The 17,347-nt window shown below is 34.8% G+C and overlaps 1 protein-coding gene across 2 annotated transcripts; it reads right to left on the bottom strand.

Moving 5' to 3' along the window:
- Positions 1–12,181: 12,181 nt before the first annotated feature.
- On the bottom strand, positions 12,182–16,777 carry LOC134260596 (uncharacterized). 2 transcript variants are annotated; one of them, XM_062743144.1, is made up of 2 exons: positions 15,558–16,777; positions 12,182–13,821 (listed from the first exon to the last, which is right to left on the bottom strand). In XM_062743144.1, the coding sequence occupies exon 2, from the start codon at positions 13,636–13,638 to the stop codon at positions 12,640–12,642; it is 999 nt and encodes a 332-aa protein (XP_062599128.1). In that variant the 5' UTR covers positions 13,639–13,821; positions 15,558–16,777; the 3' UTR covers positions 12,182–12,639. Both variants share the same exon structure in this region, with proteins under 2 accessions (XP_062599128.1, XP_062599129.1).
- Positions 16,778–17,347: the final 570 nt, after the last annotated feature.

Raw genomic sequence — 17,347 nt, 5'->3', positions numbered from 1 at the left:
ACTCCCACTTTTGTTGAAGCTGTGGGAGGGAGCAATTTGAAAAAAATCTAGATTCACACCTGCTGTATGATGGATTCTTGAAGCATATTTTAGAGAAGTCCAGAACTCTTTTTTGGTGCTGGTGACCTTTGATCCTGCCGAGTCCTTTAAGATTGTTGTTACCTACATACTGGCTTTGATGAACCCAGAGTGTATCAACTTGAATATATTGTTTAATTTAAGTAAAACTATGCATAACTTACTTGGGGGGGGGGGGTGCAAAATTAAGGCCCAGATATGTTTTTGTGACATACTACCATGCCAAAACTGATCAAAGAGACACAAAAGTGAAATAGTATGCTGACATTAAATTAAGGAATCTCTTTCTGGTATGTCAGCATTATCTGTGTACATCAATTTATATGATGTTTGTTTGTAAAAAAAAATATTTGACATGAAGGGAACAGTTCACAGTACGGGGGATCAAGTTTGACTTAAATCTTTGCATACATTTGCTCTTAATTGATAATTCAACTTTCAAAAGGCTGTTTTGTATATGTTGGTGGTATATGTTGGTATATTTTTCCCAAGAACCAAGGGAATTTGTGAATTATTTTGTATTTAAATACAATTATATACAGTGTATTAGTATTTATTTCATGTTTTATGAGGTTGCACCTTAGATTCATTCATTAAAAAATATAATGAGCAATTCCATTTTCACTGTACATGTTAATAAGAAAATTGTGAACATCTATTAGATCCAGAAAATATTCCTGATTTGGGACCTTCTCTGAAAAGCCAGGGGGGGGGATTTGTCTCTTTGGACAGTTCTACTTTTTTTTACTTTTTTCATTACAATTCTCAGCATTTCTTATTGTTTTTAATTAAGTAAAATAATGATGATTTACTACTGCTGACTGGTATCATTTTGTATAGGCCCAGATGTGATAATTATACCCTCAGGGGTAGATCTACCTTTCTGCAACAGTTCACTTGACAGTCCTTAGTGAAAAGTGTTCAACATACCAGGGTAATCAGGTTCACTTTCACTTATTCAGAATCTTTGTATGAAGATAGTCACTTCATTTTGATAGATTTAAGACAGGAGCTTAAGAGTCTTGTGTCATTTGTGAAGATTTGTTTTTGGACATAAATTGAACATACTGCTCCAGAAAAGCCAAAAATTTCACAGAAAGTGCAGAAAGTCCATGTTTGGGTTGTGTATTTGAAACTATTTTGACTTTTTGCTGTGTCCTCTCAATGTGAACTGAAGACAAGATGGTGAGTAAGCCTGTATTTTATGCTCTCTGTGATGGGACTTGCTTTATACAGGGTTCTTTTTGCTATATTTTTTTCACACTTGTAAAATACTGATATTTTGCCCTGTTTTAAATTCACCTAGTCACAGTTCTGTTCAAGAAATAATAGTTTTCTTTGCATCTGCCCTGTCTTAAACCCAATTGTGTCTAGGGCCAAAGGAGCGGAAATGAATTGGAGGCAGAAATTAAAAAAAAATTATCATTGAAATTGAAATTTTCTAAGGAAAATAATTTTCTTACCCACCTACCGACCCAAACTTATGATCCAAAGTCACAATAGGGGATAGAAGTTTAACATAGGAAAATAGGAATACATAGGAAAAATCTTTTCAGAAGCAAAACATATTGATATGGAAGCATTCTCAGGTAGTGTAGATTCAAGTTGTTCAAATCATGCCCAGATGGGGTAGGAGGGGGCAACAATGGGGATCAAAGTTTTACATCGGAATACATATGAAAAAATCTTATAAGGAACAACAAAGCCACAATAAGTCACATTAATATGGAAGCATCCAAATGTGGTGTAGATTCAATTTTGTTTAAATCACACCCCCCTCTACCTCCCCACCCCAGGTTGGGTGGCAGACATCTTTAAAATAGCAAAGTCATGATTCATATGAATATAGCAGCATCCTCAGAAATTTGAGATTTAATTTCATTCAAAACAGGGCTCTTTGGGGTAGGGCGTCACCATATGACTAGAAGAGGTGATCCAAGCATATGAATATATATGTATGTATAAAAACAGCGGCCATATTGATTCATGTGAGCCTCTTGTTTCTTTACTAATTCTGTCAATTCTGTCCCAACATTTATTGTTTAATGCATTTGCACTGTTTCTAAATTATAACCTAACAAAATAATGATTAGACATCCTGGCTGTTAGTCTGTCTGTCACCAAAATTTAACCTTGCTCATTAATTATTCCTAGATTAAATAAAAGAAGAAAGCATTTTTATATTTAACAGGTGTATTACTGGTAACAAGTCCTTTGTGAATTCACAGAACATAAGAAAGGACTTGTATTAAATTGGTAATGCCTTGTCCTTGAAATTTAAACCACTAATAGATATTTTGCCCATTATTTTTGCCCTTGAAATGACAGGACTCACATTTTAAATTAGCTGCAGCTGCAATAATTTAGCCCTCAGTGATATTTTCAGGAGAGCCAATGCCATTGGATCTCAGAAATGATGCAAAAATATATTTTTAGGTCACCTGACCTATTGCTATCCATTTTCGTCTGTTGACATGTGGTGTCCATTGTGTGTCAATCACATCATCATTGGTACATTTTCAGCTTCTTCCCTGCGACCGCTCAACCAATTTCAACCAAATTTGGTATATAGCATCTATAGGTGAAGGGAAACAAAAATTTTGAATTTCATGGTCCCTGCCCCCCTTGGGACTGGAGAGTGGGGGAAAACACTAAAATTAATGCAATCTTTAATACTGGACATCAAGCAGTCAAACTGTTGGCATGGATGTAATAAGCATTGAGTCATCTACCAGACTTGTGAAATTCAAGGCCCCGGGGTCAGGGATTCTAGTGCCAGGGTGGGGCTAAAAAGATTATAAAGTGAAAATGCATTATTTCTTTTTAAATCTTCTCTGCTCCTGGGCATTAAATAAACTATGAAGTTGTAGCAACTCCCCCTCCTCTCCCCCTCTCAACCCAACCCTCTATATCAAAATGGATAGGGCTGCATAATAGCACCCAACCAATAAGACCATGAAAGAAGGTGACCTCAATTTTCTTTTGAAAGAACTATATGCGGTAGATTGCATATTTTTGCCACCCAGAAGTCATATTTTGAAAATTTCTTGAAATGTGCTAAATTGCATATTTTGTATGAGAAATCTAAATTAACAAAAAATATTACAGTTTCAAAGTAGGTTATTGAAAATTTTTGTTTTTATGACATCACAAACTATTTGGATTTCATATTAATTTTCAGAAAGAGGAAAAAATATACAAAATTTGCTCAATTTTTACTATAAAATTTATAGAGCGCTGGTCTGTTCAGGAACAATATTTACATATTTCATTGAATCAGATATTATTATTCTACACATTTTATCAAAATATTGATCGAGCTTGAGCAGATCTTCACTCAGTGACATTTGGCTCAAAATGTTGATGTGATAGACAAATGAATATTTTCTGGAGAAATCAGGGAAATTTTAAACTTAGGCCACACCAATTTGTAACATAGTTTTTCAAAAATCGAGCGAAAATATTTTACTAATATTATTTTTTTTATTTCAGTTTTCAAAATTATGAGGCGAGCGAATATAATTAATATTTGAGGCAAAAATTTCTAAGTTCTTCTATTGTACACAGGGGTGTGCAATTTCAAGTACTTTCGACGGGCTAGTGGCATTTCATTATAGCCCCTAATAAAAAGTTACTAACCCAACAGAGGGGCAAAAATTAGAATAAATACTAATCTAGAGAAGAAATTAATTGCTGAAAAAGTCATTCTTTTTTAAAATTAAAGTTAAAAGTTCTCACTATCAATATTAATCATGCATAAATCATTATGAAAAAAAATTAAATTAATTTAAATGAATTATCTTTCCGTTTTCTTGATTATTGCACTAGCTCATTTAGTCATTTAGAATAAAATCAAATTAATTTTGTTTTCATCTTAAATCATTAAATACTCAGGAAATATATTTTATGTGAGTTACAAAACACTTATCTTTCAGTTCATTGGATAATCGTAAATAATTTAATAAGATATCGGCATGTATTTACCATAAATGGAGGAATAGAGGAAATTCGGATTAGGAAAAAATGATCGTTTTTGGAAGTAAATAAGTCAGATAGAACTACAAAACAGATAAGATTATGGAGATTTATTGACAATAGAAGCATTTTGTCTGGAAAATTTTAACTGGTTGGGAATTTTATCACAAATACAAGTGAAAATACCGATTGTTCTTGTCATGTTGTATTGCGTGTGTAGTTATGTCTTTTACTAGCCCGACGGGCTACCTCCTTGCAGAAAACAACTAGCCCGATCCCCCAAAATGGTAGCCCCGGTTGTTTGAATACGCTTATTGCTCACCCCTGGTACATACAAACAGTTACACGGGCGTCTTGCAAAACTTAACAGACAAAGTACAAACACTGCGCTTCTGTCATACAAATTTCCAAGTCTTTTATGTGTTTTGTGTAAAAAGTTGAGAAAAAAATTTAACTCGGATATTTTTGGACGCGCGCGCGAAATTTATTTTTTTAATATTATAATTTAGATTTGTTAAGATATTTAGAAATTGGTATGGCCTTAGTACATAATTTTTTGATATGATATCATAGCTTATGAAAATATTCAGTGCTTTGGAGTCTGCTGATATACCCCTGTTTTAAAACATAATATTTCTCAGTCAAAGTTTGATTTTGGGGGCAAATATTGGGCATAACCACATAAAGTCCTTTGGCATTTATTACAATAGGTGTGTTATTATTATAATTTTCTTTTTAGCTCACCTGAGCTGAAAGCTCAAGTGAGCTTTTGAAGCTTTCTGATCACCTGGTGTCTGTCGTCCGTTTGTAAACTTTTCACATTTTCAACTTCTTCTCAAGAACCACTGGACCAATTTTGTCCAAACTTGGTACAAAACATCCTTTGGTAAAGGTAAGTTTAAATTATCAAAATGAAGGACCAAGTTCCCTTGCAAGGGGAGATAATCAAGAAAAGACAAAAATAGGGTGGGGTCATTAAAAAATCCTCTCAAGAACCACCGGGCCATAAAAGCTGAAACTTATGTGGAAGCATTGTTGGTTAGTGTAGATTCTATATTATTAAAGTCATGACCCCCAGGGGTAGGGCGGGACCACAATAGGGAATCAAAGATTTACATAGAAATAGAAAGGGAAAATCTTTATAAAAATCTTCTTCTCAAGAACCTCTGGGCCAGGAAAGCTGAAACTTATGTGGAAGCATCCTAGGGTAATGTAGATTCTAAATTGTTGAAATCATGACCCCCAGGGGTAGGGCGGGACCACAATAGGGAATCCAAGTTTTTCATAGAAATATATAGGAAAAATCTTTTAAGGTTCATTGATACTCTGATAAGAGAGATAACTCTTTGTGACATAAATGTCTATTATTCCTTTATAGATTTGTGAAGTTGGAATGTCATTTTTGTCAAATTTTGCACTGCAAACTATGCTATAATTATTTGTATTTTACTTAACAAATACATTTCTTCTGGAAAATCATTAAGGTTCAAGCGACATTTCATTTAAGTGAGCAGAGGGTTTATGACCCTTAAGATCTTCTCAAGAACCATTGGGTCAGGAAAGCTGAAACTTATGTGGAAGCATTCTTGGTTAGTATAGATTCTTGGGTAGTGTAGATATTAAATTGTTAAAATCATGACCCTGGGGGGTAGGGTGGGCCACAATAGGGAATCCAAGTTTTCCATAGAAATACATATGAAAAATCTTTAAAAATCTTCTTCTCAAGAACCACTGGGTTAGGAAAGCTGAAACTCATGTGGAAGCATCCTGGGGTAGTATAGATTCTAAATTGTTAAAATCATGATGGGAAGGGGGGTGTAGGGGGCCACAATAAGTATAACAAGGGGGGGAAATCTGGTAAAGAACTGCATCACCAAATTACTCAGGTGAGCGATGTGGTCCATGGGCGTCTTGTTTACATTTAGACTTTCACATTTTTACTCCTTAGTTTGTAAGAAACAGACATGCATATAATCTTTTAATCTCTCTGTGCATAGAAATATGCGTTTTGTTAAAAAAAATGTTATTAAAACCTTTATATGGACATCTCTGAAACAAGGTTTTTTGTACAGCATCATTGAATGTATATAATGTAAATAATAAGTACAAATGTATATAAAGTAACTAAAGGTAATTTATGTACATGAATAATAAAAAGTTGCCTGTTTGAAATTTGCTGTTTTTAATCGTATTTAATTTTTCCATGCAATTTAGGTGTAATATTGTTCGAAGAACAGTAATTGTAAAGGTTCGTATAAAGTAACTGTTTTATGTTTCATTGAAATTTCATATAAAATAATTTTGTATTTGTTGAGCACAACCTTTGATATACGAAATTATGGTTATCCTCCCCAAGCCAATGATGCTTTTAAAAAGAGTAGAGATAGTGACTGTTTTAAGTAGTTTTATGCACATAATTTTTTAAAAACTTTTGTGCCTCACCTTGAATTTAGGCTTTTAGTGTTTGATACTTTGCATTTATCTCTATTTCAAAGGAACTACACAAAATATTTATAATAAGCTTCATATGCTATTACATAAGAGCAATTCAAATGCATAATTTTTTTTTACCTTGACCTTTCCTTTGACCTTGACATTAGCTCACCTGAGTCGAGGGCTCAAGAAAGCTTTTTTGATCATAATTTGTCTGTGGTCGTTGTTGTCACTGTTGTTGTCATAAACTTTTTAAATTTTCATCTTCTCAAAAACATCCTCAGGTAGTGTAGATTCAAGTTTTTTTCAAATCATGACCTACGGGGTAGAGTGGGACCACAATTGGGGATCAAATTTTTACATAAGAAAAAATCTTCCTCTCATGAAAAGCATAGCCATAATTGGTCATATTTCTATAAAAGCATTTGCAAGTGGTGTACATTTAAGTTTGTTCAAATCATGACCCCCAGGGTAGGGTGGGGTCCCAATGGATAGTCAATTTTTACATATTAAGAATGTAAAAGGAAAAATATCTTAAAAATCTTCATATCAAGAACAGCTAATCCATGATTGTCAATAATTATGTGAAAGCATCCTCAGGTAGTGTAGATTCAGATTTGTTCAAATCATGGTCCTAGGAAAGGGTGGAGTAACAATGGTCAATCAAAGTTTTACATAGGAATATATAGAAAAAAATCTTCTCAAGAACAGCAAAGGTATGATTGGTCTTGTTTTATATGGAAGCATCCTCAGATGGTTTAGATTCAAGTTATTCAAATCATGACTCCCAGGGATAGGGTAGGTCTATAATGGCATCAGACTGAGCTAGTGTATAAGAATTAATATTTCCATGATCTAAACATGTCCATGCATCCTTTTTTCTGCATTTCTATACTACTGGATCAGTCCATTTATATTCTACAAAAGGGGTGAATTGCTCTTTTCGTGCCAAATGTCACTAGTAAGCTATCTTTGCGCCTTTTCCTTGGATTGTTCTATTGTATGAATGGGTGTGCTAACTTCCATGGAATTAAATAAAGTTTGTCCTTTTAACCTCTGGACATCTAATGCTTCAGAAATTCTATTTACAAGTTTTATCTCATTCTTTTAAACAACATAATCATATATATCAGTATATGGACATGCAACACTAAAGAAAATGATTTTTCTAATTTGTTTCACCGATTCCATGGTTGGTTTATTCCATAAATGGACTGGTCTAATAATAATAAACAACACTGTTCAACAACTCATGGTCTCCAGATGCATGCAGCTGATCTATTATATGTTTCTGTTCAAATGCACACAATACATAAGAAATCAGTTCAAAATCTTTCCACAAAGGTCTAAATATTGAATTTACTTATTTCATTCTCTTATTTCATATATGATAGTGACACTAACCCCCCCCTCCTTTTAAGAAAAAAAACATTAATGTACACACATTTCTACTGTGGAGAAAATACTAGTACACTCCAACAAAATGTGTATTTAATTATATCAGTCTTTTAAAATGTTTACAATAAATGCATGATTTGATAACAGATTTTATAATAGGTGCTACAATGTAGCTTGAAATCAATTTAGATCCAAGGGCAAATCATTCCACTTGCAGAAAACCTCCACCGAATAACAACTATCTAGTATGCAGTGTAGAGATGATTCTTCTACAAGTTGAACAAAATCAAGATTTCATCTACACAAAGTTCTCAAAATATAAAGTAAGGACATAAAGTATTGCTCCAAAGGTTTATTATTCCCCATGCAGATATTGATTGATTTAATCAGGCAAGCTTTTTGATGTGCATGCTGTTACTTGTGGACTATAAAAGTTTTATAAAGGAATATATAGGAAAAATCTTCAAAAATCTTTTTCTTAAGAACAGCATAGCTATAATTGGTCATAACTATATGGAAACATCCTCAGGTGGAGTAGATTCAATATGGTTCAAACCATGGCCCTGGGCTAGGGTAGGGCCACAATGGACAATATATAGGAAAAATCTTCCAAAATTTTCTCCTCAATAGCAGTAAAGCTATGATTGGTCAGATTTATATGGAAGCATCATCAGGTGTGGTAGATTCAAGTTTTTAGGTCACCTGAGTAAACTCATTGCAAAAACAACCTATTGCTATCCATTTTTAGGTCACCTGAGTAACTCAGGTGAGGCCAAGCTTAAAAAATTCTTTGTTTGCAGTTGCCGACCTATAATTTTTAGACTGGGTCGGTAGGTAGGCATTCTTTTTTTTTTTTTTTTTTTTTTTTTGAAAAAAAATCAGATTTTTGTTGGATAACAATTAAAAGAGGTTTTCATACACCTACTAGACATGAATAAGCTCACCTCTTGTTATAAACTACTAAATGATATAAAACGTGTCAAAATTTGAAAACGAAACTGTTTCATTATTCTGAAAAATTGAAAAAAAAATCAAAAAATGGCTAAAAAAAAAGTTTGGGTTGGGTACAATTTCAGTGGGTCGGTAGGCAACTGCAAAGAAACTTAATTTTTTATTTTAGGCCTGACCTATTGTTATCCGTTTTTGTCTGTCGTCGTGCGTCGTGTGTCGTGTGTTAACATTTGAACATTTTCAGCTTCTTCTCTGAAACCACAGAACCAATTTCAACCAAATTTGGTACACAGCATCTATGGGTGAAGAGGAACAAAAATTGTGAATTTCATGGTCCCCGCCTCCCTGGGGCCTGAGGGGAGGGGCCAAAACCACTAAAATTATTGCAATCTTTAAAAATCTTCTTCTATACTCCTGGACATTAAGCAGGCAAACTGTTGGCATGAATGTAATGAGCACTGAGTCCTCTACCAAAATTGTGAAATTCATGGCCCCAGGATCAGGGGTTCTAGTGCTAGGGTGGGGCTATATAGATTATATAGTGAAAATGCATTATTTCTTTGAAAATCTTCTTCTGTGCTCCTGGGTGTTAAATAAACTAACTACATGTAAGTACATAGTTATGATGAGCAAGAGTGCCTTTTCCAAAATTGTGAATTTAATGGCCCCAGGGTCAGGGGTTCTGGTGTTAGGGAGGGGCTATATTGATCATATTGTGAAAATGCATTATTCTTTGAAAATCTTCTCTGTTTCTGGATATTAAATAAACTAACTAAGCACATAGTTATGATGAGCAAGAGTGCCTTTTCCAAAATTGTGAATTTTATGGCCCCAGGGTCAGGGGTTCTGGTGTTAGGGCAGGGCTCTATTGATTAGATAGTGAAAATGCATTAATTCTTTGAAAAGCTTCTTCTCTGCTTCTGGGTATTAAATAAACTAACTAAGTATATAGTTATGATGAGTAAGAGTGCCTCCTATAAAGTTGTGAATTTTATGGCCCCAGGGTCAGGGATTCTGGTGTTAGGGCGGGGCTCTATTAATTATATAGTGAAAATATATATAATTTTTTAAGTCTTCTCTGCCCCTAGGTATTAAATAAACTAAGTGCATAGTAATGATGAGCAAGAGTGTCTCTTCCAAAATTATGAATTTTATGGCCCCAGGGTCAGGGGTTCTGGTGTTAAGGTGGGGCTCTATTGATTATATGGTGAAAATACATTAAGTCTTTGAAAATTTTCTTCTCTGCTCCAGGGTATTAAGCAGATGAACTACCTATATAGTTATGATGAGTAAGGGCCATTCTTCTAGAATTGTGAATTTCAAGGCCCCGGGGTCAGGGGTACTATAGGGAGGGGGGGGGTGTCTACTTACATACATGTACTGAAAATGAATGAATTGTTTGAAATCTGCTCCTTGGTATTAATCAAATATTTTTGAAAAGCAAGGGTGCCTTTTCAAAAATTGTGCAAATATACGAGTATGTGGACCTAGGGTCAGGGGTTCAAATGTGGTAGGGGCACCACTGATTATTGCTGAATATTACTGATTATTTGAAATGCATTTTTTGTTCCCCTACCCTGCCTATGGGTATGAAGTAACCAAACTATGCAATTGATAGGTGTATAGTTATGATCAATGGTGCCTCTTTCAAAATTGTGAATGCCATAGCATCTGTCTTAAAACATGAACCAAATTCAATCACCATGATCACTGAAAAGTTGTTGCATGATGCTCAGGTGACCTATAAGGCCCTTGGACCTCTTGTTTTAAATCATGAGCCCTTTGGGTAGGGTAGGGCCATAATAAAAATTCAAACTTGTAGGGAAAAGTCAGTCAAAAAAATATGTATCCATCCTTTCTTTGTGAAGATTTAATTTTGTTCAAATCATACCCCCTCTATTTTTATGGGTAGGTCTGGACCACTTATGCATTTAAGCTTTTTAGCTCACCTGAGCCAAAGGCTCAAGTGAGCTTTTCTGATTGAAATTTGTCCGTTGTCTGTCGTCATTGTCGTTGTTGTCGTTGTAAACTTTTCACATTTTCATCTTCTTCTCAAGAACCACTGGGCAACCAAACTTGCCATAAAGTAGCCTTGGGTGAAGGGAATTCAAGTTTGTGCAAATTAAGGGCAATCACACTTTTCAAAGGGGAGATAATTATGAATAAGTGAAAAATTAATGGCATATTTTAAAAATCTTCTTCTCAAGAACCTGGGCTAGGAAAGGTGAAACTCAAGTAGAAGCATCTTTTGGTAGAGTAGATTCAAATTTGTTCAAATCATGACCCTCGAGGGAAGGGTGGGGCCACAATGGGGTATCAAAGTTTAGCATAGGAATACATACACAAAATCAGAAAGAATCTTCTTTCCAGAACTACTGGGCCAGGAAAGATGAAACTCATGTTGAAGCATTCTCTGGTAGTGTAGATTCAAGTTTGTTCAAATTATGACTCCCGAGGGAGTATCACATTTTAACATAGGAATACATATATGAAAACTCTTTAAAAATCTTCTTCTCAAGAACAGCAAAGCCATGATTGTTTTATGGAAGCTTTCTCTGGTAGTGTAGATTCAAGTTTGTTCAAATCATGGCCCCTGCAGGTAGGATGGGGGCACAATCGTGGAAAAGAGTTTAACATAGGAATGCATAGGAAAAATCTTTTTCTCAAGAAAAGCAAAGTTATGATTGTTCATAATTATACGGAAGCATCCTCTTTTAGTGTACAGTTAACAGGTCTGGACGATTTCTAAATAAGGAAGTCAAGAACGATAACCGTGAATTGCTATTAATACACAGAATAAACAAGGCGCTAGTCCTTCTGACCAATCAGATAACAGCATTTAGACAAACCCATGACAAAATAAATACAACACGTGGTTTTTAAGTTTTTTGCTCAAAAGATTTTTTTAGAACAAACTTTTTGTTAACTTTATGCGCATTTAGGAATTATATAATATTTATGACAATTCTACCGTGAACAAACACGACTTGAAAGCTTAGAATACGTTTTAAGCGGGATAAAAAATCTGTCACCAGGAGGTAGCAATTCCAAAAGTTTAACTTACGTTAAAAATTTGATATAAATACGGTAAATTTTTAGCTTTTGGAGCCCGACATAAAAATTTTATCGAATAGATATCAGTCTTTATTATTTTTTGAATGTTTTTCTTTAACAAAATAGTCCATGCAGTCTCTGATATGTGTGGTAAGATATTGGGATAAAACGCATTCATGTATAATCACGGGATTCTCTTTTCTCCACGTTATACGCCTTTCCTTATGCCCATTTAAAGTCTACAAAGCTTAGTATTCAGCGTTCATGAAACCCGTGATAATTTAAAGCTATAATTAAGAAATTAAACGAAACTTACCTGGAAGTTGAAGTTTGATTGGGATTCTACTTCATCACTGGAAAAAATGGAGGAATCACATGAGATAGCGCTAGCTTATCAGACCTCAGTGTTTAAATCCCATTTAATAGCCGAAGAAATTAATGAAATTTTTATAAGGGAGGGCAATATAAATTAACGAAGGGAAGGGCATGTGATTCCTCCATTTTTTCCAGTGATGAAGTAGAATCCCAATCAAACTTCAACTTCCAGGTAAGTTTCGTTTAATTTCTTAATTCTACTTCATCACTGTCAAGGTCATTCCGGAACCACATGAGAATTGAAAGCTCTGAGGCTATTAAATATGACATGAAACAACATATAATGTTGACCATCATTTACTAATAAAACATATAAAACTGTATTCTCCACAAATCAAACTGTCATCATTGATGTACATGACTAATTATTTACATTTATTTTCTTTGAAGAACCTTATCGCTGAATGTTGATTCGTTTTTCATACACATTTTATTATAAAATGTTGCAAATGTCTGAGCATTTGCCCAACCCACATGTGTCATTATTTCATCTACTGTACATCCATTGGCTGCTGCCGCTGATGTAGACGCCGCCCTAGTGCTGTGTGCTGAATACACATCTGTATTTACACCACTGTTACGCAACACAGTTTTTAGCCAACGAGCAATAGTGTCAGTTGTAACTGGACCGTATGGTTTTTGATAACTAATGAAAAGTGCATTAGATTTTCTTAAATCTTTAGTCATATTTATGTATTTATGCAAGTGACTCACTACACAAAGTTGTCGATCATTGTAGCTCGTGAAATTAATCACTGATAAATGTCTACCAGGTTTGCTTTGCTTGAGTAAAGTCTCTATGTGAAATTCTGCAGAAGATTCAGTCAATTTTAGTTTATTTACAGACAATGCACGTAGAGTTTGAACTCTTTGACCCGATAACAAGGCTAACAGCATGACTGTCTTCAAAGTCAGCATTTTCAAAGTTACATTGTCAATCTCAATTTTCTGTAGCCAATCCAAAACTTCGGACACATCCCATACAGATTTGTATCTAGGAAGCGATGGTTTTTGATTGTACACTCCCTTCATGAACCGCTTAACCAAAGGATGGTTTCCCACGGTGATATGTTCTGAATCCGTCAATATGATCACATTCGAAATAGCAGACTTTGCTGTGTTTATTGCTGAATATCCACAATTGTTTTCAAAAAGTTCAGTTAAAAATGTTAACACATTATTCACATTTGTAGAAAAGGAATTAATCTCCCTTCGATTACAGAACTTTTCCCACTTTCGTAAATAACATTCATATTGTTTGGCTGTGTTTGATCTCCATGATGAAAGCAATATGTTGGTAACGTTTTCCGGAAGGTCTCTGTTTGAGATCGATCTCCTGATAATAGACATATCAGTATGTCCAGTTTGTCCCATATTTTGTGAATTTCGTTTTTCTCTGGCAACTGTAGTAATGTTTTGCGTCTGTGAACATACAATGGCTTTGCTATTAACATTTTCATGACCGTTGCGTAATAGGGTTGAGTGGGCCAATTTGGCATCACTAATATCCCCTTTGCTTTTTCCAGTACCATTTTCTGCAAAACTGCTGGTATTACACTGAAAGGTGGAAAACAGTACAATTTCATATTAGTCCAAGAAATAGAAAATGCATCAATTGCGTATGATTCAGGTTCTGGTTTCCATGAAACAAATTTCTCTATTTGACAATTATTGCGTGAAGCAAATAAATCAATTTCAGGTTTGAAATTTAATTGTGAAATTGCATCTTGAAATACTTTTTTATCAAGCATCCATTCATTTTCTTGTCTAAAATTTCTACTTTCAAAATCAGCTGTGTAATTTGTTTTCCCCGGAATGTGAGCAGAAGAAAGCCATATATTTCTGTCATATGCCCACATCCAGATTTTCCTAGCCATTTTATTGCATTCTAAGGAACGACTTCCACCTTGTTCCCTTACATATGCTACAGCTGTTGTATTATCAATTAATAAATGTATTGAAATATTGCGCTTGTCATTACACAATGATTGTAATGCAAAATATACAGCTTGAAGTTCCAAAACATTAATATGATAATTTGCTTCATTTTGTTTCCAAGGTCCACCTGCTGATATATTGAGTGATCGGCAATTACAACCCCAACCCCTCAAACTAGCATCTGTTTCAATTATCAGATCAGCTTGACCTCTTGTAATCGGAGCTTTGGAGCCTAAGATATTTCTTAACCACCAATGTAAATCCTTCATGGCCAAATCAGATAACTGAACCCCAGCATCAAATTGACCTTTTGCCTCCTTCAAAGCCTCTATTTTCTCATTCTCTAATTGTCTATAGAATAACTTGCCATGTGTTACAGCTGGGAAACTTGCCACTAAATTACCTATGATGGCACTCAAATCCCTGATAGTATTTGTCTTACAATTAAGAAATTCTTTGCAAAGACCTATCATTTTCTCTGCTTTTTGATTTGTGATAGCCACTGTCATTTCTCTAGAATTCAAAATAAACCCCAAATATTCAATTTCTTGACTGGCAATAAATACAGATTTTTCAGGGTTAATGACAAAACCACACTTGTTCAAAATATCTGATGTAGCCATCACATTTTGATTACATAATTCAATACTGTCTCCTTGTAAGTAAATATCATCTATATAAATTATAGACTGATGTCCAGATTTTCTAAGCCCTGCAAATACTGGTTTCAGCACTTTTGTAAATAATCTAGGACTCATACATAGACCCATAGGACAAGCTCTATATTTGTACAGTTTTGAGTTCCAATAAAACTTCAAATATTTCTGATAATTCTTCGATACAGGTATGCAATAATAAGCATCTTTGAGATCAATGGAAGCCATATAACATCCCGGTGTTATCATGCGTAACACTGAAAACAGCGAATCCATTTTAAAATGATGGTATTGAATGTATTGATTTAAATACTTCAAATTACATATGAGCCTGTATTTTCCATCTTTTTTAGGCCTCAAGAATATGGGAGAAATAAATTGTTCATTCTCATATTCACTTTCTACTATAACTTTCTTGTCAAGTAGTTTTTGTATTTCTGCATCAATAGCACTTATTTCTTTTTCGTTAAAACTACATTGATTAAGTATATTATTTTGTACAGGTTCATCCATAAATTCAAGTTCAATACCAGTAACTATTTTAAGAATTTCTGGATCTGAAGTAAGCTTTATCCATTGATCCAAAAAATGCTTTATTCTACCACCCTCAAATTGTAAAATCTGGTTTTCAGCATTAGATACTATTTTCTTATACTAAAATTCAACAGAATAAAATTCTAATTTTTCATGCAACCTTACCTCAAAATAAGGTTCTTCAGAGCTACTTTCTTTAGTATCTAATCTTTTTTGAATTTCTTGCTGTGGATCTTCTTTTTGAAATATTCGTTCTTGGGTTTCTGATGAAACCCGTATCGTCTCCCGTTTTTTGACGGATAATCACGACCAACATTTCCCATTTGCCTGGCTTCTTTCAATGACTTTGGAAGATCATCTCCAAAAAGAAGAGAAGTCACTGGTGTGCTACTGTCGCACAGACCAGCATAATCACTCTACAATACTGGTCTCAGCAGTTCTCTTCTTTGCATTGACATAGCTGTATTTGCATGTCCAAGCAAATAGATGGCATCCAGACAATTCCTAATCTCTTTGTCATGTTTTTCTCCATCAACTTTGAGGAGACTGTCTGCGACACTTAATATGGCGCATGTACTCTTCGTGATCGCACTTTGAATGTTCATTAAGCGCAAATCACGTTTTTTAGTGAAACCTTGTTTCGACATTTGTCTCCATATTTCTTTATTCACTCTAGGAACCATGACCTTATCACAATTTTTAGGTCTTTTATGGATTTCCTTCTTTTTCTTTACACTTTCAATGGCATGTTGCTTTGAAAAAGCCTTGTTAGTAATATTTGCCAATTTTTCAGCCACAGCCGGCCCCACATCATCGTCATCCTCAAGTAGGGCATCCATTTCTTCAAGTATAGAGCCACTACATGACTCATTTGAGTCTTTACTTTCTGATGATAGTGAGTTTTTACCAGTAGCTGAATTAAGTAGACTTTTAACATCATCTGTATCATCATACTCATCAGATATCTCCCCCTCCTCTATTTCTGCAAATGAGCGCTTAGAGGTGGAAGGCTGGTCAGTGACCTTTTGTTGTGGGTTTGCCGCTGCTAAAGCAGTAAATGCATCCCCCATTTTGTTGATGCCCGTGGCAACCGATTCCATTGTGCTCTGAATGGTTTTCAGTGCACTAAAGATGTTTTTTGAATCTGATGATGTTTCATCATCAGAGGGCCCCAGTAGGGCATCCTCATCATGACCAGTAGCCATGATACTAATTTACAAAGTTAATCCTTTGTTCACTTAAAAACGCGGGAAAGTCAAAGATAACGGTAATATTCTTGTAAAGATAACACATCCACACTGAAGCAGAGCTGAAAGCGCACTGAGGTCTGATAAGCTAGCGCTATCTCATGTGGTTCCGGAATGACCTTGACAGTGATGAAGTAGAATATGTGTATAGCCCATACGATGAAAACAATTGTGTGAGTTGATCTATACACATGGAATTTAAGCATTATCGATGAAAATCGGACGGATAAGCAAAATTATATTTAGCAAAATATAGTGTATTCTGGTAAATGTTATAATTGAACTTGATAAGAACTTGCTTGTGCGATCTATACCTCCGTACTAAACGGTTACATTCTATCATGCATAATATTTTTATACCCCCCGCTTGAAAAGTGGGAGGGTATATAGTAATCGATATTTCCGTCCGTCTGTCCGTCCGTCCGTCCGTCTGTCTGTTACGCTTTGGGGTACCCATCTCTTATCCGCAACTCCTCTCATACCACTGAAGGAAATTTAATGAAACTTTCACAGATTCTTGATTACATATTGCCATTGTGCACCTCCTATTTTACTTTTTGATCTGACATATATTTTTGATTTTCCAGAGCAAAACATGGACACTGCCATTATATTCATATGGGAGGCGGGGGGTATCATTTAGTGAGCTCATTGCTCACAGTACCTCTAGTTTTCTTTACCGAGATAAAAATGTCAAGGTTGTTCATG

Source organism: Saccostrea cucullata, unplaced genomic scaffold (genome assembly GCF_032062105.1).
Source record: "Saccostrea cucullata isolate Sc308-1 unplaced genomic scaffold, CSIRO_AGI_Scuc_v1 ctg1082, whole genome shotgun sequence".
NCBI classification, from domain to species: Eukaryota; Metazoa; Mollusca; class Bivalvia; order Ostreida; family Ostreidae; genus Saccostrea; species Saccostrea cuccullata.
The sequence above is the reverse complement of the archived record's forward strand: the minus strand, read 5'-3'. Positions and strand labels throughout refer to the sequence as shown.

Bases quoted from the DNA above. Each gene is read 5' to 3' on its own strand.
- LOC134260596 (XM_062743144.1), bottom strand. From the start codon at position 13,638: ATGGGACAAACTGGACATACTGATATGTCTATTATCAGGAGATCGATC.